The sequence below is a fragment of the Balaenoptera acutorostrata genome, chromosome 1 (assembly GCF_949987535.1).
Source record: "Balaenoptera acutorostrata chromosome 1, mBalAcu1.1, whole genome shotgun sequence".
NCBI lineage: Eukaryota > Metazoa > Chordata > Mammalia > Artiodactyla > Balaenopteridae > Balaenoptera > Balaenoptera acutorostrata.
Genome location: NC_080064.1, coordinates 163,951,316 through 163,974,584, shown reverse-complemented (window position 1 = coordinate 163,974,584; position 23,269 = coordinate 163,951,316). Strand labels below are relative to the sequence as shown.

At 53.1% G+C, this 23,269-nt stretch overlaps 1 protein-coding gene and 1 pseudogene across 1 annotated transcript in view; one reads left to right on the top strand and one right to left on the bottom strand.

The window, feature by feature from the left end:
* Nucleotides 1–21,482, bottom strand: part of CAPN2 (calpain 2) — a 54,834-nt gene extending 33,352 nt beyond the window's left edge. Inside the window, exons 1-2 of the mRNA XM_057546308.1 lie at nt 20,922–21,482; nt 16,238–16,307 (exon numbers count right to left, since the gene is read on the bottom strand). Of these exons, the coding sequence (XP_057402291.1) occupies nt 16,238–16,307; nt 20,922–21,158 (307 nt within the window). The 5' untranslated portion in view covers nt 21,159–21,482. The remainder of the gene's footprint in view (nt 1–16,237; nt 16,308–20,921) is intronic.
* Nucleotides 11,640–12,522, top strand: LOC130708205 (poly(A) polymerase alpha-like; annotated as a pseudogene).
* Nucleotides 21,483–23,269: the final 1,787 nt, after the last annotated feature.

Below are 23,269 nucleotides of genomic sequence, written 5' to 3'. Positions count from 1 at the left end.
GTTATTTATTGCAGCATTGGTTGCAACAGAAAAGACTAAAGGTAAATGTTCATCCATAGAGAACAGGTGAAACAAACTATGTTCCCTCTACGACAATATTCTGTGCAGCCCTAAAATAAAACGAAGATGCTTTCTGTTGATACGGAATAATCTCCAAGATGTGTTAAGTGAAACAAAGCAAGGTACAGAACAGCAACAACAAAAAGGGGGAAATAGAAAAAAAGAAAAAATGGGCGAACATAGTATTGGCTCCCCTTTTGTAATTCATATCTTCACAATCTGAAGTTATTTTTGGATGATTTATTATATAGAACATGTGTCCTTCTATGTGCTTCAATTGTAGTTTTATTACCAGAAACGCTAGTTTATTGCCTTCAATAGATAATTGGTTATGTCAGTATTTGCAGTAAAAAAAAAAAAAAGTAGCTTCATATCAGGTCTTCTAAATGAAAATGATTATTTTTTGGTAAAATCTTCCATAATAACTGGTCTCTAGTCAGTAAGAACAAACGACCAATCAAGTCACTTATTCCTGTGTCCCCTAAAGTGTGTTTGTAGAAACTAGTTCCTTGGGGTTAACAGATGTTCCTTGAGAAATGGGTTCTGTGGTCAAGTAAGTTTGGGAAATGCAAAGCTAACCAGGTCAAGTGTGGAGACATCTCAGAGCCTTTCAATAATTACACACTGTGACCTTCCCAAGGGTAAGGGGAGTGGGGTATAATATGAATGTTACCCAAATTTATTTGACCCTGGAACCCTTCCTGTTGACATCTCACACAGGCAGGGACCATGGAGCTCACTGGAGATGCTGGCTTACCTCGTGAGGGCACAGGAGCCGCTGGCTCACCCTGGGAGGTTCGCCAGGAGCTGGGCTGCTCAGAACCAGATCTCCCCCGGGGGCCCAGTGAGCGGCTGTCAGGCATCAACACTAGCTGCAGGGCCCACCTCTAGTGGCTGAGGTCCTTCTGACAGCACCCATGTTCTTTTTCCTCTCTCCAGGTTTTGACATCCTCTTCTTTCTGGATTGTCTATACTTTATTTATTAATTTAATTTAATTTCATTTATTTTTGGCTGCTTTGGGTTTTCGTTGCTGCACGCGGGCTTTCTCTAGTTGTGGCGAGCCCCTGCTCACGGGCTTCTCATTGCGGTGGCTTCTCTTGTTGCGGAGCGCAGGCTCTAGGCGCGCTGGCTTCAGTAGTTGTGGCACGCGGGCTCAGTAGTTGCGGCTCGCGGGCTCTAGAGTGCAGGCTCAGCAGTTGTGGCGCAGGGGCTTAGTTGCTCTGCGGCATGTGGGATCTTCCCGGACCAGGGCTCGAACCCGTGTCCCCTGCATTGGCAGGCGGATTCTTAACCACTGCGCCACCAGGGAAGTCCTGTCTATAGAATTGATTATTTTTCTTTATAATATATGGTTTCATTGTATGCCTTTTTTTGGGGGGGGGTTTAGGCCAAAAAAATTTCTGAGGAATGAGGCAAGGCGTATCTAAACACTTAACACCTTCTGACTCACCACCTCTCATCTGCCTTTCTCATTCTGGGAGCCTGACACCTGCCTCGGTCTGTCCAGAGCCCTGCACACAAGCAGGGACAAGTATCAGAGCTGGGTCACTAGCGGTCCTTGACCACCCTGGCTCACTGCTACATTTCCTTTCAGCAGGTGGCTGCTGGCCCCGTCCATCACTGAGGCAGCAGACAGGGCCCTGCCCAGAGGTTCCTGAACCACCCCGAAGGCCTGCCCACAGGCTCGACAGGCTGACCGCTCCCACATCCGGGCTCCCCTGACACCCAGCTAAGCTTCTGCCCCTCCTTTCTGTCCTGGGAGACACTCAGCCAGTACAGGCCTGTGAGGCTGGGGAGGGAGGCTGGGGGATCTTCTGCCCTGCTGCCTATCCTAGAAGCCCACCTGGGTGCCCCTCCCTACAGGAGCCCACTGCCCACTTCCTCTGCACATCTGCACCACATGCAGACGAAACTCCCGGGACAGAACAGTCCTCACCCTGCACTGAGGTGGGACCTCGAACGCCAAGTACCGAGGGAAAGGGACCTGTGCATTTACATGCCCTAACGTGAAAATGACTGAAAGCAGGTTAGTGGGGAAAAGGGAGAGGTAGGCTTCTGGGAGTCTGGAGCGGGGCTAGGGGTGGAGCAAATAAAAAGCACGAGAGAAAGGAAACCAGCCGAGGCCGGGGCGGGGGCGGTCCAGGACCTCACGCCAGACCTGCCCCTAGAACTTGGACTTAGGTGGGCGCAGAGTTTCCCTGCCCTCCCCAGTGGAGACCTCTGGATCCCTATAAAAGGCGTGTCTCGCTGGAGGCTGTGTTCCCGCCCGTTCCCTTAAAGAACTGCCCTCACTGGTTCCTCATCTTGCTTCACACCGTGTTCTCTCACCTTCCCGTGCACCTTTTTGCCTCCTGGCACCAGGAGGCCCCTGCGCCAACTCCACCCTCTCGGGGGTTCCTCAGATGCTGGCTCTCGGCTGCCCTGTCAGTCCCCTTTGGCCGGGTTCGTTCCTCCAGCCCAGGCCCTAGGGATCACCCTTCCTGCACAACCCCCTCTACAAGTCCACTCCACGTTGTCCTGGGGCTCTCTCTGCCAGCACTGAGCTAGGAGGAGGTACACAAGCCCGCTGCAGGGTGCCTGCCCACCGGGAGCGCTGGCCCGCTGGGTGAGAACTGGGTGCTGTCAGCCTGGGTGCTGACGGGTCCCAAGTAAGGCTGCGGCTGGGCTGATGTGCTGACCCACCACGGAGATTAGAGGGGGAGGAGCGCCTTGGCTGGCCTTCCCAGATCCCAGGCACAGGGCAGGGGCTCCACAGGCACCCACAGCCCCGCGGGGCCTCCAGGTGATCCCCGAACCAGAAGGGAAAGACCCCCTGGATAGAGCTAGGAGGACTGACCTGGATTTGAATCCTGATCCCGCCACTTAAGATTGTGTGATCTTGGACACATTTCTTAACTTCTCTGAGCCCATGTTTTCTCAGGTGTGGAAGGGGGATAATATACACATATCCTCAAAGGGTTGTTAGGATCAGATGAAAAAGGGAAACTGGGGGTCCTGGATGGGCTTCAGAGATCTGGAACCCGAAAACACTGTGTGCACATCTTGCATGTCTGCAAATATATGCATTTTCTAGGGAGGAGTAAGGTTTCCCTCCCACTCACACCCCCAAAATTAACAAACAACAGAGCCAGAACATGGAGTTCAAATTCCGGCCCTGACTCAGGGCAAACTACTTTGTGCTCATTTCCTCATATATACAATGGGTTTGATAGGAAATGGCCTCACAGAGTTGAGAATTAAATGGGAGAAAAAAAGTCAAGCATTTAGAACACTGTCTCTGAGGGTTTGCTCTTTTTATCTTCTAAGTTTATAAGGGAGAAAACTGAGGCCCAGAAGAGGTGAAGTCTCGACTGAGGATGAGTTACGCCCTGTTTCGGAAAGGGTGACAGCTCAGGATGTGGGGGCGGGTAGGTGGCAAGGAGGAGGGGGTGAGATGGGGGAGGAATGTGACCTGCTGAGTGCATTTGGGGCCTGTCTCACCATCTTGAGCCCCTGCCAAATCTTCAGAAGCAAGCAGGGGGACGGGGGGACGGTAAATAAAGGTAAAGGATGCGCACTGACGAGGATGTAGACACGAACGCATTTACTCAAAACCCAAGAATGGCCCCTGCAGTGATGGAGCCCCTCACCTTCACCCCTGCCCGTGCCTCACCTGGGACTGTGGCCATTGCCCCCTACGCCCAGCCCCACCCCAGCGCAGGACCAGGGGCCCGATACCCGCCCCCTGGGATGAGGATGGCTTCGCGGACTCTTCTCTGCTCTGTCCCCTCACAGAAGACAAGGCAAGAGGTTCCTTTAACAACCAAACTGCCTCCCCCGTGTCTGCAGTTTGCTACTCACTTTCTCTCCCTGCATGCCTTTCCTGTGGGTTTTCGCACAAAATTTTACTGTTTTTGTGCCTACGGCAGAAGAGTATTCATGCATTAATTTTGAATTTATTCACTTGTTCAATGACTATTTAGTGTGGTTCTCTCTGGCCCACCCTTGGGCACCTGCTGAGATCGCTTAAGCCACTTTTCTCAAGGGACCTCAGGAATCCCCTCCTAGTTCAGACCTCCCGCTCCCCTTCTAATTTGCTTGGGAAAAGGAGGCTTGAGTAGGATCTTGGCTCGTTCGTTAAGCACAGCTGCCTCACCCTCCTGGACTCGGGCACCCAGGCTATCTGGATAAAGGTTCAACTGTCCCCAGCTGGGCTGCCCTTGTCCGGCTCCTCTGCGGCCTCGCTGTGACCGTGACCATGTACACACAGGCTTCCCTCCACTGCACACATTCGGCAAGCCCAGATCCCCACCCTCTGAGCACACAGCACCCATGGGCGGACCTCATGAATAGCTCCTTTGAGCTCCAGAGCCCTCTTCGAAAAAGATAAATTCATGCAGAGCCACGTCGGTAAATTTCCAGAGCTGTGCTCCGCGGGCCTCTGTGTCCAGTCCTGAGGGTCAGCGCTGAGCGCAGGCCGAGGACGCCTGGGGCCCGCTGTAGTGGGGGGGGTGGGTGGAATGGGGCCGGCATGGTGACAAGGATTACATCTGTGGCTGCTGGAAGTTCTCCCAAGAGGGGAGCGTGATGTTTGTTGTGTGCGTTCTCCTCCTTTCCCTCCCACCATCACTGTCTTTCCTCCACCCACAGGGAGTGCAGCAGAGAACCCAGGAGGTGCTGGCTCCTGGCCCACCTTCCCGCTGCAGCTCCGTCACTCTAGGGCGCGGTGCCTGCTGACAGTCCCAGAAGGACGGAAGCTCTGTGAGGGCAGGGACCCTGTCAACGTGGAGCACGTGCTCCGGGAAGCAACACAGGCTGAGGAAGCTCTTCATCTCAGAGGAGAAAGAGCGCACAGGACATGAAGCCCAGGGCCAGCCTCGCAGAGCGCTACACCCCCAGCCCGGCCTCAGCACCCCTCGCTGCTGCTTCCCGTGGCTCCTCGGGCACACCAGCCGCCCCGAGAGCCTCTGAGCACCGACCCTGGCGCACGCGCCTCTTCTGCCTCCCGTCTGGTCTCAGACGTCCCTCCTGAGCCAGGTCTAGAGAAGGGTGCTTCTCACTCTCAGGGGCTCACCAGCCGGCGCGGGGAACAACGTGGAAACACCATCAGAGAGGACGGGGGAGAGCGCCAGGACTCAAGTCCAAACAGGGCACACGGGCTGCAGGGGCATGGGGTTCGCTGAGGGGAGCTCGGACTGGTCCCGAGAGCGAGGTGGAGGTGGGGCGGGAAGCGCTTGCAGGGAGAGAGAAGGTCAAGTGCAGGCACCGGAAGGTATGGGGGTGGGCGTGGCACCGTCCAGGAGGGTGGGGGGCAGGGCACAGGGGGCGTGAGGACGCCGGGGGTCTAGGGGGGACAGAGTCTGGAGATGGGTTACACTTCTGCAGAGTCTGAACTGACCCCGAGGGAATTTAAACGAAGGTTCCCTTTCACCCTTTCTTCTTCTGCACAGACCCTCCAGGCACAAGAGAATAGCACTTGCGCTTTCCAGAATGGGCTCCTTCCTGCTGGGGAAGCACACACTTTGCTCTGCTTCCTCTGCCCCACACCTTCCCTCCACCTCCCTCCTTAGTCTTCCTTGGGGACTGTCCCATCCCTTGCCGTCCCCTCCTGTGTCCTCACACTGCAACCCAGCTGACCCCTACTACAGTATGATCAGAACTTATATTTAATGTGTCCATTTAACCGTTTCCCCCACTGGCCGTCACTTCCCTGACGACAGGGCCTCTGGCAGTAACGTCAGAATGGACCGGTGACAGGCAGGCACCCAGAGCAGGAATCCAGGTGAGAAGTAAGGCCCACCGTGGAATAATGGGGGCTTGGTAGGTGGAGAGGCTTGGAGAGGCGTGAGGAGGGATTAAGGACCCAGAACAGAGAGGACCAGATGGATGTGGGAGGAGGAGCTGGAGACGAGAAGAGTCTGGTGCAGAGAAAGGACCGCGGGGCTTTTGGTTGTTGTTGTTTGTCTTCTTCTGCCTAAAGTCCCAGCCCACTGCTCTTCCGGTCACAGGCACCCAATAAAGCTGGCCAAATGGAAGCAGAAAGGGCCTCGGGGCCCGGCAGGGTGTCTCAGGAAAGCTCGGCAGGTGAAGGGAGTCCTGAAGCTGGCAGCACCAGCCCAGCCCGCTGAGTGCCCGTCCGCCCTGCATACTGGGAAGTCCCAGAGAACACACCTGCCCCGACCACGATGGGCTAGCGTCCGAGCAGCCTTGGGTCACCAGCGGTGAAGGACAAGACCATTATTCAAAGGGGAGGAACCGTGGCAACTTCCCAAAATGGCAGCCACGATATTTCTGGTTTCACATGTTCTTCTAGAACCTTGCCCTTCCCCACCAGGGGGTGGCATCTGCACCCCTCCCCTTGAAGCTGGTGGGCCTCTGTCTGTCTCAGTGAACAGATACGGCAGAAGTGATGTTCTGTGACTTCTGAGGCGCTCTCTCTATAACTTCCGTGTAAGAAGTGGAGCTCCCTTAACGCCTCCATGGAAGAGACCACACAGGATGCAGGAAGACCCCGGAGACTCAGCTGACTAGCCTCCAGCCCAGGCACCAGACACATGGGTGGGGGGCCCTCGGGTGATCTGAGCCCATCCCCGCCTGACTGCAACCCCACGAGGGACCCTGAGAAAGTCCCCCCGCTAAGCCCAGTTATCTATCCTTCAGGACCACAGGAGAGAACGAGAAAATGATTGCTGTTGCTTCAAGCCTTTGATGGTGGGGCAGATTGCTACACAGTAGATACAGGTGCAAGGAGACCGGGACCTTCCTGAAATCTGTGCCTGGCCAGGGGCAGTAAGAGGCACCTGCCAGCTGACAGAGTCTGCCCCTGGCGGGGGGGGGGGGGGGGAACGTGCCAGCAAGAGAGGAGTCAACACGGAGAGATGCCAGTGCCAGGACGCCGTGCCCAGACACCCAGTCACTCTGCGGTCCCCGGGGCACCCCAGGACCTGAGATGTACCGCACATGCCTGCTCCGGGAAGCTGATGAGACAGACGGCCCGCCAAGGGGAGCGTCCCGAGACGTAGAGAGGGCCGATCTCCTCCTTTGCTGCAGCAGCTCCCCGGGGAGGTTGGAGCTCCTCTCCATGGGGTCAAACATCCCAGCAATGCCGCCCTGACCGCAGCTCGATGTTTCCTCCTTCCCCAGGACAACGCTTACTCCTAACTGTGGCTGGCTTAGGGGAGGTGATTCTGGACGTGTGTGGGGTTGGTCTTCACCAGCTGCCAGCCCAGGTATCGCACCCTGGATGCCCAATGACTACCCTCCGCCTGCCCCGTGGTACTTACTGTGTCCATAGCCCCCTTCTCTCCCCGGATCTACCACTGGTTCCCCCCCAGGAACGTTTTTGCTCCCCTTACCCCCAAGGGATTTTTGGCTCTGTGTGGAGACATCTTTGGTTGTCATGCTTGGGGAGGGCTGCCAGTGCACCTAATGGGCAGAGGCTGGGAACGCTGCCACGCATCCCGCAGCACTCAGGACACCCCCAGCATGGAGAATGAGCCGGCCGCAACCACCAGCAGGGCCGAGGTCGGGAAAGCCTGCTCCCTCTCAAGTCCTGCTTGTCCTGTGTTTCATCCCTGCAGGGCTCTGTGCCTTTGCTTTCCATGGTGACAGCTAGATAAATGATAAAGGGACCAAGATATTGAGGCTGCTTCTGGCTAAATTTGACCCTTCCCGAGACACTGGTATTTAACAGTCTCCAGCAGGCCTGAGACCCTGCGGACAGAATGACTCTCTCCTGGCCGAGGCAGCCTGGGGCGTCTCAGCTTCGGAAGGAAGTCCCTGGGAGCCAGTAGGCGCTCCCCCAACCCCGGGGCTGCTGGTGTTCCCCAGAGGAAGTGCACACCCTGCCAGCGCCCGGCCCCGTGCGATGGTGGCCGATGAGTCCCACGGGGCCATCCCTTCCGTGACTGCTTCATTGTCTGGAGCAGCCCAGAGAAGGGTACCCCCAAAGCGGAATGACCCCCTGCACACAATCACGTCTCACTACATCGGCACTGTCGGGGGGAGGTGGAGGTGCTCCGTTCTGCTCACATCCCAACCCTGGTAAACACGGGGCTTCAGCCTCCTTCCGTGAGCTGCAAGCAGAACTGCAGCAAGAACAAATGATCCAAACCACATGTGTGCCCTCTCCCTGCCTTCCCCCTGCTGCTCCTGAGGAAGGGGGCCCCGAAAGGGAGAAGGAGGAGGGAGGATGGAGGGGGACGAGGATGCCGAGGCCTCAGGGTCACACTGTCGCACGCCGAACTTGCATGGACAAACCAGACTCTCGGAAGGGAGGCCCCGCCCCGTGCCGCCCTTGGCCGCCCTGGACCGGGAGGACGCGGCCTCCCGGTTGTAGGTGTCGACTCTGCTCCCCAGCTCCCTGCGGCCGTGGACGCTGCGGTCACTACCAGATAGCAGAGTTACCAGCCAGCTCTCCGTAGCCCTGTGTCTTCCTGCCATCCACATCCACGTCCTCGCCTTCCTCCCCAGCCCCTCTGTGCCCAGAGGCCCCAGCAGGCGAGGAGGTGGAGCCAACCCCATCTTAGATTCCTACTCCTCAGAATTCCTTCCTCACCTCCCGGAGGAACCAGAGGGTGAGGATCTACTTTCCTGGTTTCCTGGGGGCCTTCACAGTGTTGAACTAAAGGTAAAGTCTCACTGCAGCTGGGGCGGCAAAACACAGGGGAGAGATCACATCGGGGATTGCAATAAGAATGAACGTTAGAAGTTTTCTCACTCTGGTCCTGATTCCCAGAGAGAGAGAGAAACCATCAGTCATACAGCCTTAAGGTTCTCTGCCTCATGGGAAAAGGAAAGGACAGACATGGCACCTTGTTCCCATTTCACAGGTGGGTAAGTAGAGGCTTGAGACTGAAAATAGCAGGCGCGCTGCAGGCAAAGTGAGTGCTGGGAGAGGAGAGGGCCCAAGCGCGGTGGCAGTGAGGAGCCTCCTGGCCTTTTGGGAAACGTCAGGGAGCAACGGCCATTGCACGAGCCCTGAAAGTTGGAGCAGGAGACTTCACTGAGTTTCTTGAACTTTCCTCCAAATACCAGCTCCTTGGTCACCTCCTAATGCCAAGTGCTAGAGGCGGACCCCATTGGTTGTTCAAGACACAGCAGGGCATGCTCCACCTCCCCTCCCCAGCCTCATTTCCATACTTCCCTCAAGCCACACTCTCCCCAAAGGTAACTTGCAATTTGCAGTTATTAAACCCTTACTAAGTGTCAGCCTCTGGCACTCTGAGCTTTCCATGCATTATTTAATTTCATCCTCACAGCCCTCTGAGGTAGATACTACTATCATCCCCATTTTATGGATGAGGAAACTGAGGCTTAACAAGGACGGTGATTTACCCCATCTGATAGAGCCAGGAAGTGGCAGAACCAAGAGGCCAACCTCTAACTGATGGACACCCAAGTCCTCACTCTGGACCCTGCCATTTACAGATGTTTACTGATGTACGTGCCTTGCTTGGCTTTGTGTGGAGACCATCCCATCCCAGAAAGTCAAGAATGGGAGGCCGGATCCCAACGCTGCAGTGGCCATAACGCACATGTGGCTTTTCACGTTCAAACTGAAGAAAATTAAAAATTCAGTTCCTTGGCTGCATTAGTCACACTTCAAATGCTCCACTTGTGGCTTGCAGCTACCATATTGACACTGTAGAACTTTCACATCACTGCTAAAAGTGCTGGTGGACAGTGCTGGTCTAGAGTCTGCCCCACTGCACACAGGCCACCCAAGGTTGGCCCAGCCAGAGCAGACTACCCTCCTCCTGGGGCTTCCTCGCCCCACTGTTGCTGCCCAGGACCCCACTAGACCTCGCAGAACACGTGGCCCTTCATTTCTGAAATCCCCTGGATGGGGGCCTCTCTGTGGCTGATCCTGTGGGGGACGATCTGAGCAAGGGTCTCAGAACCTGGGGTGGAGACGTTATTGCCCAACGAACATGATCTGCAGCCTGGTGCCGGCGGGGTGCGGTGGAGGGCGGGGACTGCCAGTGGGAGTCACAGAACGCCAGAAGTAGTGGGACCTTACGGAACTAGGATCCAATCGCCTCAACTCAGGAACAGACCAGAGTCCACACAGGGATGTGGCCTGGCCCCTGGCTCAGGGAGCACCCGAACAAGCGCAAAGTCACACTCTGATCCACAGGCCCACGGGGGGCAAAGGAACCGTGTAAACTCTTTGGAAGTTTCCTCTGGCTTCAGAGGAACGTGTACATGACAATGGGGTGGGGGGGATTCTTTGGGGAGGATTCCCGCTGCCTCTCCTCCCTGGGGAGAGGAGGTCAGGGACAGCCAAGGAGAGATGTGCCCAAGTTTAGGCCTCGGATGAGGCAGGGACCCCGCTGGGTGACTGCCAAGGCTGGGGCAGCCCGGGCAGGACGGGGCCTCCGCGAGATTCATCCCTGGCCCGTTTATGGGCCTGTCTCAGGTGCAGCAGGAAAGGAAGCTGGGAGCACAGGCTGCAGCCACAGGGGAGAAAAGCTGTGAAAAAGCATTTATAGGGCTTCCCTGGTGGCGCAGTGGTTGAGAGTCTGCCTGCCAATGCAGGGGACGCGGGTTCGAGCCCTGGTCTGGGAAGATCCCACATGCCGCGGAGCAACTGGGCCCGTGAGCCACAATTACTGAGCCTGCGCGTCTGGAGCCTGTGCTCCGCAACAAGAGAGGCCGCGATGGTGAGAGGCCCGCGCACCGTGATGAAGAGTGGCCCCCACTTGCCACAACTAGAGAAAGCCCTAGCACAGAAACGAAGACCCAACACAGCCATAAATAAATAAAATAAGTTAAAAAAAAAAAAAAAGGAATCATCTATTTAAAAAAAAAGAAAAAAAAGAAAAAAAAGAAAAAGCATTTATAACCAGAAGAGCCGCCAGGGAGAGGACAGGAGGACTCATGGACCGCACACATCTGCCCCAGGAGCTGGGAGAAGCCAGTGGGGTCGGGGGCAGTGATGGCGGTGCTGGGGCTGGCGGTGAAGCCATTGTTATAAGAAAGAGGAAACAATATATTTATTTTCCCCACCAAACCAGCCAACACCTATTTTCTAGTTCTTTTTTTTAACTACAAGCACTCTTTTTTAAAAAGGCACCTACAAATTCCAATAGAGGGGCATCCTACAAAATCCCGGACCAGTACTCCTGAAAAGTGACAAGGTCATCCAAAACAGGCTGAGAAACTGTCACAGCCAAGAAGAGCCTTAGGAGACATGACAACTAAATGTAATGTGTCCTGGATGGGATCCTGGGACGGAAAAAGGACCTTAAGTAAAAACTAAAGAAAGCTAAAGTATGGACTTTAGTTAATGATAATGTATCAATACTGGTTCATTAACTGTAGCAAATGTCCCACACTTAATAATGTAAGAAGTTACCAGTAGGGGAAACTGGGCTGGTGTGTATGGAATTCTCTGTACTATCATCTCAATTTTTCTGTAAACCTAAAACTGTGCTAACAAAGTCTATTAAAATGTTTAAAAGGCACCTATTAAAATGGCTTTTAAAAATTATAATTTAAGGGGGTTGGACCCAGGGCTGAGGCAGGCACCCCTCACCCCTGTCTCAGTGGGTCATGCCCAGGGCGGCAGCGGGGGGCAGGTTACTGGGCAGTGCCCGCGCAGGAGACCATGCGGTTTCCAGTTACAACGCAGGGATCACAGCAAACACAGCCGCCACAGAAGCACTATGGCATTACCTCTCCCATCAGCTGAGCAGCCCCCAAGGAGACTGACGGCCTACGTACACAGAAACTAATTGAGACTCTGAAGCCCTTTGGCGTTTTTGAAGAGGAAGAGGAACTGCAGCGCAGGATTTTAATTTGGGGAAAATTAAATAACCTGGTAAAAGAGTGGATACGAGAAATCAGTGAAAGCGAGAATCTTCCACAATCTGTAATTGAAAATGGTGGTGGAAAAATTTTTACATTTGGATCTTAGAGATTAGGAGTACGTACAAAAGGTGCCGATATTGATGCGTTGTGTGTTGCACCAAGACATGCTGATCGAAGTGATTTTTTCACCTCATTCTATGATAAATTGAAATTACAGGAAGAAGTAAAAGATTTAAGAGCTGTTGAAGAAGCATTTGTACCAGTTATCAAACTGTGTTTTGATGGGATAGAGATTGATATTTTGTTTGCAGGATTAGCACTGCAGACTATTCCAGGAGACTTGGGCTTAAGAGATGACAGTCTGCTTAAAAATTTAGATGTAAGATGCATAAGAAGTCTTAATGGTTGCAGGGTAACCGATGAAATTGTACATCTAGTACCAAAGATTGACAACTTCTCAGGTTAACCCTGAGAGCTATCAAACTGTGGGCCAAACACCACAACACCTATTCCAATATATTAGGTTTCCTCGGTGGTGTTTCCTGGGCTATGCTAGTAGCAAGAACTTGCCAGCTTTATCCGAATGCAATAGCATCAACTCTTGTACATAAATTTTTCTTGGTATTTTCTAAAGGGTATGTGTTTAGATTATATTAAAATAAAATTGATTGTAGACACTGAAAAAAAATTATAATTTAAGAATCATTTAAAAAGTTATTTACAGTATTTAAAAATGGGAAAATAGGGAGAGGTTGAATTTGTTCAGGATTCTACAATTTGCCAATGTGTTTGCCTATATTAATCGCATTTTTCATCACAGCCCTGGGGAGGGAGTATTATCATTATTCCCATTTTATAGAAGAGGAAACTGAGGGTCAGAGAGCTTGGGTAACCTGCCCAAAGTCACCCAGGCTAGTAAGCAGGGGAGGAAGCAGGAACTGGAAACCTCCTTCCTGCACGCTTTTCCCACTGGCCCTGCCCTTCCCCACTCTCTGCTGAGCAGGGCTGTGGGGAGTGGCACCCTGTAGCCAAACATCTCCCAGTGTTTGGGGGCCCACGTGACTTTTAGGGGTAGACGCAGGGTGATCCACCTCTGAGAGGCCAGGTTACAAAGACACGGGGCTGTGCGGTTTCAACAGCTCTGACAGCGTTGGCAGCCTCGAGACTTCCCCCAGGAAGCCGAGGGCCTATGGGGGCACCTGGCCAGGGTAGCTACCTTCCTCTGAGAGCTTTGAAGGCTGTGGGGCCCATAGGGGGCTATGAGGGGGCAGTGGTTAAAGCCCAGCAGTGGCCCAGTGAAAACCAAAGGTAGGAGGAGCTCAGCTCTGGGATCTCCTGGGCTCCTGGGGCCACTCCATGGCCATCACCTGTAAGAAGAGGCTGAGAGCAGCAACTCCAGAGCCATATTTAGCTGTAGGGCCAGGCTGGCCGAGGCTCAGCCTTGGTCTCCAGCCCTTCCTCCAGATGGGCAGATTTTTCTTCACTGACTCAATGCTGAGCACAACCAAGGTCTGCAAAGCAGATGGCTCACGTCAGAGCAGTTCTGCAAACATGGTTGGAATTACTTTGGTGAGGCTTCCAGCTGACCCTCTGGGAAAGTGGGTGGGAGCTGGTGGATTAACCATTGCTGGGCAGCCCTGTGAAGTGAGGCAGGAGGCTGAGAAATGTACAAGTCCCAGGATGGGCCCCGCCTAGGTTCATTGGTGAACTGAGTGAGTCTCAGGGTAGAAAGTACAGGGAGGAAAATAAATTTTGCTTTGAGAATTCTACCTCCATAATCCCTCAACATAGCCTCATGTCCACTTGTGATGGGAGTGAGAAGAGTGTGGAAAGCTTTAAAATCAGATCAGGGTTCTTTCCCTTGGCAATTTTTAGCTTTGGGGCCTTGCATGGGCTCCCCACCACCTGCCTCAGTTTTCTTATCTGCAGAGTGGGGCTGAAAATATTTACTTGGATGATTACATGAGACAATGCAGTGAAAATGCTCCATGAGTTGCATACTGTTACACAGTGATAGGGGCTGTTATCATTCCTCCTCTGAGATAAGAGATCTGGCCGCGGTGCTTTGATTCTCTAGCACAAGATTTACACTCAGTGTCAGGCATGAGGAACGACTCTAGAATAGCTGACTGCCCCATCGTAGGGGATCTCTGAGGTCACCCCGTTGACTCTCCCCGCCACTCCCATTTTTAGAAGAGACTGAGGTTCCAAGTGATGACGTGCCCACGGTCTGCCACCTAAGAGCTGAGCCTTGACTCGTATCTCTGGTCGTGTGGCCAGGTGTCACTGCCGCGGCCCCCCTGTTCCTGATGCTTCTGAACCTGCTGGGACCTGGTGACAGTCACCACCCCATGCCCACCCTGTGTCCGGATGCCAGAATCAGAGCGAGAATTCAGTCCACCACATTTCACAGATCGCAGTCAAACCCAGATCCTCCAAAATAAAAGGCCAAGAGAACAAAATGGCCAATGTGGTGTTAAAAAAAAAACCTTAGAAATTACAGACCTGATTACTGAGAAATGTTTTAAAGGACTTACACTTAATCTTGTTTCTATTTGATTTGGTGCATATCATGGGGATTTTTACCCCAGGAATGTAAGCTTTGCAGGTCTCCTCTCCAAATGGCCTGACAGTATTTAACCAGGACTTAAATCTTGCAATTTGGCCCTTAAGATGTCATTAAACTTTAAAGTAGATGTTTAGTCTAGGTGTGGAATTTAGCCCAGGTATGACAGTTGTCATTTTTGTTTCCAGGTTTCCTAAAGCCCCCATGGTTGGTCAAAGTCTCCATCAACTTCTAGCCCTGTTAACTTCCATTTTCTCTCACCAATGGATTTTCCTGGAGCACCCACCTAGGTGCCCTAGGCGCCCTGGGCATCTCTCTTTTGTGGGGGAGAGAAGGTGGGAAATGGGAGGTATGTTTTCTGTGGGCAAGAATGTGCTCTGGCATCTCAGGAATTTGCACACAGAGGCTGAGCTCAGAGAGCGGTGTTTGCACGCCCAGCCCTGGGACATGCTCTCTGAGACCCATTTCACAAGGGGCTCCCAGTGTGCCTGTCCCAACGATTCACACAAATGCCCTGACATCCCTCAGAGACTGAAAACTTTCCATGCCCCTTCTGGGGAGCCTAGCTCAGGGGTTAAACAAACAGACTGTCTGCATTTGCATTCCAGGCCCTCACTTCAGCTGTTGGATGACCTCAAACAAGTCACTCCCAGGACAGAACCTCTGCTGGGTGGGCCAGGAAAGAAGGTCCAATTCAAGATGATTAATTTTGTTACTGATAGACTAGTCTGGAAAGCAAGTTGAAGCTGATGGCTTGAAACAAGTTTTTGGTTATTCGCAGCAAATAATCTGCTCCAGCGATCATAGGCCCATACCTATTATGAGTAAAAAAAATGAGCGTGGATTCTTTGAGAATCTTAAATAGTGGTCCCAGGCCCCATCGTTAAGACTTCTTTGCAGAAACCTCGGGTCCTGTATAGCAATAAACAACAGGGTCCTACTGTATAGCACAGGGAACTATATTCAATATCTTATGATAAACCATAATGGAAAAGAATATGAAAAAGGATATATGTATAACTGAATCACTTTGCTGTACAGCAGAAATTAACACAACATTGTAAATCAACTTTACTTCAATAAAATAAATTAAGGAAAACTTGGGGGCTTTCATGCCAAAGCTGGAGCAGGTTTCAATCTCAGCAGGCACTATGTCCAGAAAATCAGAGCTCAGCTACACAGAGCAAAGTTTCAGACCCTCACGATACAGCTACTCCAGTTAAACTTACTTAAATGAACATTTCAATTGCCTCTGTGACAATAAGCACCACGTTCACTGTTGTGATACCATGGTGAGCTCGGCCTGCAAACACTGAGAATGCCCTGGTACGTTAACTTCCTCCCAGCAGTGAGTGTTAGTTAGGGTTTCCTCCTCCTCCACACACTGAGTCACCATCCCATCCCTGAACCCCAGAGAGCTGACATCTCAGTGCTGCAACCGGGCCTGGGCTCGTCCTCCCAGCTGGCCCTCAGCCCAGAGCCTGACTGTTCCGTGGGCCACTAGCAACACTGGCCCCGGGACATACAGACACCAAGGGTGCCTGAGATCCAGAAGCTCCTCCGTCTTCTAGTGGGAGTGTCTTTGTAACTTCAACAACTAGCCCAGTGCAGGGGACACAGGAGGCCTCACTGCACATCTGTGCATTTGTCTGCCGCAGCACGGGGTCCTCAGGGGACAAGACATTCCAGGAAGCTTCTAGAACTGGAAACTGCCAAACTCTTTGGCAAGGGAGCGGAGCCATAGGTCAGCCCTCACCCCTTCTATCCACAGCCTTTCTGACAAGCCCCCGTAGCCTGTTTGAGATGCCATCACTTACCCAGGGCTCCTTGGCAGATGTCTGTGCGAGTGGCTCCTCCAGTAATAAATTGGGGATCATCGCAGATCTCCTGGAAACGAGACCCACAAAGTGCTGTCAACCCACCTGACGTGTGCTTCTGTAGTCAGGACACCTCGGTTCCCAGAAGGTGCATCGGACCCCCTCCGCCCCTTCCCCTCCCCTCTAGGGAAAGCTATGCAGTTACAGTTAGACTGCCGTGGGACCCCGACTGCTCCACTGGACCCCAACGCTCCACACTGCCTAGAGCCCACTTCATCACGCTACTTCCTAGGGCCAGGGCAGCGCCAAGTCCAGCCTCCTCTGGGGGCCTTGAGACGGTCCACGCTCTGGAGCTGCCCTGCCCACTATGCCGGTCCCTCTTCTCTGTTCCTGCATGGAATTCCTCCCTCTCCCACCCTCTTCTCTCCTTTTCCACATCTTACTGTATCTCAAGACCCACTGCCACCAACTCCACGAAGCCCTCCTTCACAGTCCGGCCCTCACCCATCCTTTTGATCCCGAATCCCAGAGTTATGTGCACTCTGCAATTTAGCAGCTAGTTGTGTGCTATGTGGTGGTGCTGGGTACCAGTCTGTCTTCCTAACACTCACACGCTTCTTGAGGGCAGGGGACGGTATCTAGCCTTCTGGATTCGTCCACAGGCCATGATACTTGGGGGTCCACATACCGTGAGCCTGCTGTGTGTCAATACTGTGTGTGGTACTTTATCTCAGGCAGCCCTCTCGGGAACACAGATGGACACCGACCCCATTTCACAGGTGGGGAAACAGGCTAAGAGATAAAGCCACATGTCCCAAGATACACTGCTCGTAAGCTGTAGATGGCACTGGGATTTGAACTCACCAGTGTAAACCATATAGTCTTTCCCTCCTGCCCTGCCCCTGATGGATTACTAACAAGTCTTCAAGGGCTGTCCCACCAGTCGCCTGCTGGAAGCCAGCCTTGAACAGTGCTGGCCCTTCTGCAGCCCTCTCTGAGTGTGCTTCCTGATTCTGAAGAGCCCCACCCCAAAACCACAGAGGAAGTCAGGGCATAAATCTGGGCTTCCCTCGGCCTGGACCCCTTGGTTCGTAAGAGCTCCACCCCATAGCGCCCAGCCCCCTGCACGCATCCCCCCACCCCCCTCCCTGCCAAGCAGAAGCTCTTCTTGGGCAAGGCCTGGATCTAGCCCCTGGCCACCCCAGCTTAGGCTGTAGAGGCTCTTTTGGAATCCGCCGCAGAACACTCTCCTTTCATGCCTCTGCACTGTCCCTTCCCTGTTCAGGTCGGTCTGTTTGGGGGAATGACAGGGACAGTGAGAATGCTTTTCTGCTGAGGCACATGAAGCCAGCTTTGCCCAAGGCCTGCCAGCCAAACACTTATCCTGCTGATGGAAGAGACTGGGTTTGGTGCTGGGAGCCCAAAAGTCATACTGATAATCCTCAGTGTGCCAGGCACTTACCCCAGAAGGATTTTTCCATTATGTTTGAGAAGCTTCCTCACACCTTTGGCACCCTCTCCAAAGAAGGCAAAGTTTAGAGTGGCCCTTAGAGATGCTTCAGGAAATTGAAACTTGTACACAACATACAGGGCACGGAATTAAATACGGAACTTAACAGTCCCAGGAAAGGGGTTGAGGGCTTGGGCTTTGGAGTCAGACAACCTGGGTTTGAATTCTGGCTCTGTCACTTCTTAAATGGGTTCTATGACCCTGGCAAGTTACTTCACCTCCTTAAGCCTCAGTTTCCTCATCTGTATAATGGGGATGGTGCTGACAAGTGAACCTACCACATCAGGTTGTTCTGAGGGGTAAATGAGATGACTACGTACACGTGCCTTGATAAGCGTTCTATAAAAGTCACCTACTATTAATTATTACTGGAGGAGCTGATCATAATCACTGAACTTGAGGCAGGAGATGCAGGTTTGAGGCTGAGTTCAGCCAGCTGAGTGTAAACAAATCATAAACCACTCAGAGGCCTTAGATGTTTCAGGGTAAGGTGGGGACTCACACACCTGCCCTCCTCCCACCTGACTGGGGTCACTCTCGGATGGTGTCGGCTTTTTCCTCGCTGTGCCTCTGCGCCAGCCCACAGTGACTTCAGCCACGTGCTCTTCAGCCTCCTTCCCAGCCCCAAGCCCTCTGTGGCCAGTGCCGGGAAGCCCCCTCTGAGGAGCAGCCCCCGCTCCAGGGCTGGCCTGCTCCCCTGCCTCGCTCCTGCAACCCTACCCTCACTTCCTTGTGGCTCTGTTTCACCGTCTCCCCCCCTGCTTTTCTCTCTGGGACTTGACATGTAACACATTCCAATTGCTCTCATCTGAAAACCAGCCTGTCAAGCCCCAGGTCCCACTCTCCCTGACACTTTTCCTCCTCTCCTTTCACAGGCACCCTTCTGGAATTAGCTGGGCACGCTCTTCATTTCCGGTTCCTTACTTCGGGGTCTACAGCCACCCGGCTTCTACCCCATTGCAATTCTATGCCATTGCAATTGCTCTGTTACAGTTACCAATGACTTGCTTCCGTGTAGATCCAGTGGACACGTGTCCGTTTGCCTTGCCTGACCCGAACCACAGCTGTGTTTGAGAAGGCAGAGAGGGCGGCTGTGAGCTGTGGCTATTGACACCCACAGGCTGGACACAGTCCTGGCTCCACCCCAGACACCTGTATGAGCGAATAGTTAACCTTCCCCAGCCTCAATTTCTTCAACTGCTGAATGGGACAATAACAGCTACCCTCCCCCTTGGTTGTGCAGTGCACACCCTGTCCCGCCCTAATCTGGGGCCCTAAAATGGCCTCGGATCTCTATTTCCCCATCTGGAAGTCCTACAGGCATTTCCAACCGTTGGGTGACCTGTCCGTGTCCCCTCACTAGCCCCTAAAGCCTTCAGAGGCAGAAACCATATGCACTGTGCCTGGCATACAGCAGGTGTTCAATATACGCTTATTGAGTGAATGAAAGAATAAGCAAAGAAGTATGTAAATTCACTTTCTAAACTGTAAAGTGCTATACAAATGTAAGGCGAATACCTTCTCATTTACCACTTTCACAGCTGTAATTCTGTTTGAGGCTCATTACAGTCCTGCATTCATTCATTCACTCATTCCACAAATGGTCACAGTCTTTGTTCACAGATGTATCCCAAGCATTTAAGACACTGCCTGACATATAACAGGCACTCGATAAATATTGTTAAATGAATGAATGAACGAATGAATGCATACTCTGAATGCACTGGGGATAGACTGGTGCACAATACACACATGGTCCCTGCAGTTCACTAGGAAGGACAAACATCTGTAATTATATTTATAAGTTGTGAAAATGCTATGAAGGAAATTAGCAGGGTTCAGTGATAAAGAATACCAAGATGAGAAGGGGGCTGCTAAGAATGGTCAGGAAAGATCTCTTTGGGGAGGTGACATCTAACTAAGTCCCAAAGAGTAAGTGAGCCAGACACCAGAAAACCAGGAAAGAGCATCCCTGGCAGGTGAGGCAGGAAAGAGCTGGGTGCCCTTGAGAAACTAAAAGGTGCTGGGCGTGGTGAGCCAGTGGGGAGAGGAAACTATTTAGGCATCACCTCTTCTTTTAGACTAAGAAACGGAGGCAAGGAGGTTAAACGGCTCACGCAGCTTAGCAAGAAATGAACTCAAGTGCTCCAGGCCAAGGACACTTCCTACTGAACTTGCTGCTTATGGGCTGGGTTTGGGGTAACAGAAGGTGACTAGCGGGTGGGGGTGAGGGGCTCAGAGGAGTGGGAGCAGGGCAGGAATGTTTATTTCCCTAACAGGAATCTAGAGGCTGTATTTCCCAGGAAGCCTCCTTGAGGTTTGGCGGGGGAAGATCGGTGAGGTGTCCTACAGGACATGGGGCCAGGAGGGGTTCCAGGGGAAACAGGATGGACAAATGGATCAGGAAGGAAACTGTTCCAAGGCCTGCCAGGGCAAGGAGGGGAGAGACCCAGGGGGGCAGGATAAGGGAACACCGAGGGGCCCCTGAGACGCCGGGGTGAGGATTCTGAGGGTGGGTGAGGAGGAGGAACTGGCTCCTGAATGCATCTCCCCTGTGCTTTTGATAATCACCAGGGTAAATGTTACGGGGAGGTCGGCCCCCTTTGGAAAAACAAACAGGAAACCCCGACTGGATAAATCTAACCATCGCTGCACGAGACAATCCTTAGTCACAAAGGACCAGGCCAGGCGTGGACTTTCTCCCTTCCTGAAGCAGCCTAGCCAACTTAGAGACTGACTTTTCCCGGTTAGATAGTGTCCCACTCACCCCACACCCCACCTCGGCACCCCGCCTCCCTTCTCCGCAGACTATCTCCCCACCGGAGTCCAACAAGTTTTGTCCAGGTCCCCCTATATCAACCGAGTTTTTCTGAGTTTTTGCTGGCGGGCCTGCTAGTGGGATTTACGGGCAGCGTGCACTTCGGCCCGTCCTGCGGGCGCCGTGGGTGGCAGAGGGGACACGGGCGACCGCGGAGCTTCCCCCGACCCCGCGCCTGCAGAGTCCCCGGCTGGGCAGCGCGGGGACGGGGCTCCCGGCTGCGGGGCTCGGCTCTGCGCGCTCCCCGGGCTCCCCGCGCGCTGGGCCTGGTTCTCGGCTGCCGCGAGGCCCGGTCGCCGCGCCTGCGGTTTCCGCGCCCCGCCCGCCCCGCATCCCGCCGCGGGCGCGCTGCCTACCGTGGGCCGCTTCCACTCGATGCCCCGGGTCTTGCTGGAGTAGGGTCCCAACTCCTTGAAGCCCAGGGAAGACGGGAGGGCCGGGAAGGACGGGTCCTGGAAGAGCGCCCCGGCCTCCAGCCACTCGTCCCGCAGCGCCGCGTAGTCCTGGTTGAGGTACTTGACGGCCCTCTCGTGCGAGCCCAGCCCCTCGGCCGCCTCCCGGTCCTTCGCCAGCTTGAACGCGATGCCCGCCATGGTCGGCCCGGTGCCCGCGTTGCCGCACAGCGAGCGAGCGTGGGTCTCAGCGGCTGCTCGGCGCGGCGCTCCGCAAGGGCGCGGCCAGGGTTTGGCGCGCGGCAGCGGGACTGCGAGCGGCCGCCGCGGGCGATGATTCACCCGGCAGGGCAGCGCCCTCCGCGCCTCGGGGCGTGGCCTGGCCGCTCCCGGCCAGCTCGGCGCCGGGCCCTGGACCCTGCCGGCCGGCGGCCTGCACAGCGCCGGCGGGAGGACGGCGGCGGCGGCCCACGGGGCCGGTGCTGCCACCTGCGGCCGGCGCCTGGGATGGCCGAGACGGCCCGCGCCGCGCACCTGGGCGTCCTGGTGGAAAAGTGGGGACTCAAACTCAACCCCGATAGACGACTTCCCACTTGTTGGGGAGGAAGGCTGGGTGAAACCCGAGGCTGGGGCTGTCCTGACTCTCCAGAACACACCCTGTGAGTCAGAAGATCGGGGAGAGAGCTCCAGGGGACTAAATTAACTCTGTGGGAAGGTGTCCCTCCGCTATAGTCCCCATTTGACAGATGGGAAAACTGAGCATCAGAGAGGTTCAATGACATCATCCAATGTCGCCCAACTAATTAGAGGCAGAACAGGGATTCTAAGTCACCAGAGGCGTGTTACAATCGTGATGCTACACACTGCTACTGGTTAGCTATATGATCACAGATAGGGTGGCCAGATTTGGCAAATAAAAATACATCCACCTGTAATAGGGAAGAACAAATCTGACTCCATATTAGATCTGTTTTGTTGCCTGTGTTTAGTCATGCTGGCTCTGAACCTTTTGTAAAAGAATGTTATCTACAGCCTGAAATATACAGGATAGCCTATTCTCAGGGCTCTGACCTTTAAGAGTACATTCATATAGAGATAAAAAGTTGCAGAACAGAGAATAACTTTTGTTTCATTGGAGGTTTACAGGAACATCTTGACCTGACCAACATGAACAGCTACAAGAAAGAAGGATTCCAACACCAAGAAGTTTGCAACAACTAACCACGCCCCTCCCTCATCTTGCCTTTAAAAGTGCTTTGCTGACCTTCTTGGAGAAGTTCGGGGTATTTTAAGCACGAGACAGCCTTCTTGCATAGCCCTGCAATAAACCTTTCTCTGCTCCAAACTCTGATGTTTCGGTTTGTTTGGGCTCACTGTGTGTCGGGCACATGAACTTGTGTTTGGTAACACACCCAGTTAAATTTGATTTTCAGGTAAACACTAATGATTTTTAGTATAAGTATATTCCAAATATTGCACGGGGGCATACTTAAACTAAAAAATTGTTTCCTATGTAGGGGAGCAAAATTTGCCACCCCAACATATCTCTCTGGCATGCGGATTATTTTGAGCTGAAAACAGTCAAGGCCCAAAAGACTCAGGAAGAAGCTTTGACCTTACCGGTAACTGCCTAAAGAATTTAGATAAAGGGCCTGTTTCCAGAAGAGAACCATCACCAGAGATATGTGCAAAGAATATGGGCTCAGTGTGGTGGGGAAAACTGCAGGGCCTAGAGACCAGATTCCTCTCTGTGTCCCATTGTCTCCACCTGGCCCAGCAAACATCTATTTACCAAATATTTGCTTTTCCATCTCCAAGTTAATTGTCTTCTTCCCCTTTGAAGTCCCAAACCCCTACCACCAACATCCTCATTTGTCTTTAGCTGAAGATGATGTTTAAGGAGAGGGCTTCAGCCAATTTGGCAAGTTACTCAGTTTTTCTGGATCTCTCCCATGTATACATGGTATTAAACTTTTATTTGATTTTCTTTTGTTAACCTGCCTCATGTCAATTTAATTTTTAGACCAGCCGGAAGAACATAGAAGGGTGGAGGAAAATTTCTTCTTCTCTATTTGCTATTTATCTGAAACTCACTTTTAACTGGGAGGACGGAGTCCATATTGCTAAAGCCTTTAGAACACTGCCTGTGTTCGGGGCCACTGTGACCATTCTGCCCGTTGAAGAGGTAGCGTGAGATTCTTGGCTCATACACAGGAATGGGTGTGTGCCAAGGAGTGCGGTCGTCCCTTCCTCTCCATCTCTGTGCTAATATGGAAGAATTCATGTTTCAGTGGAAAGCTATGCATTGTTTA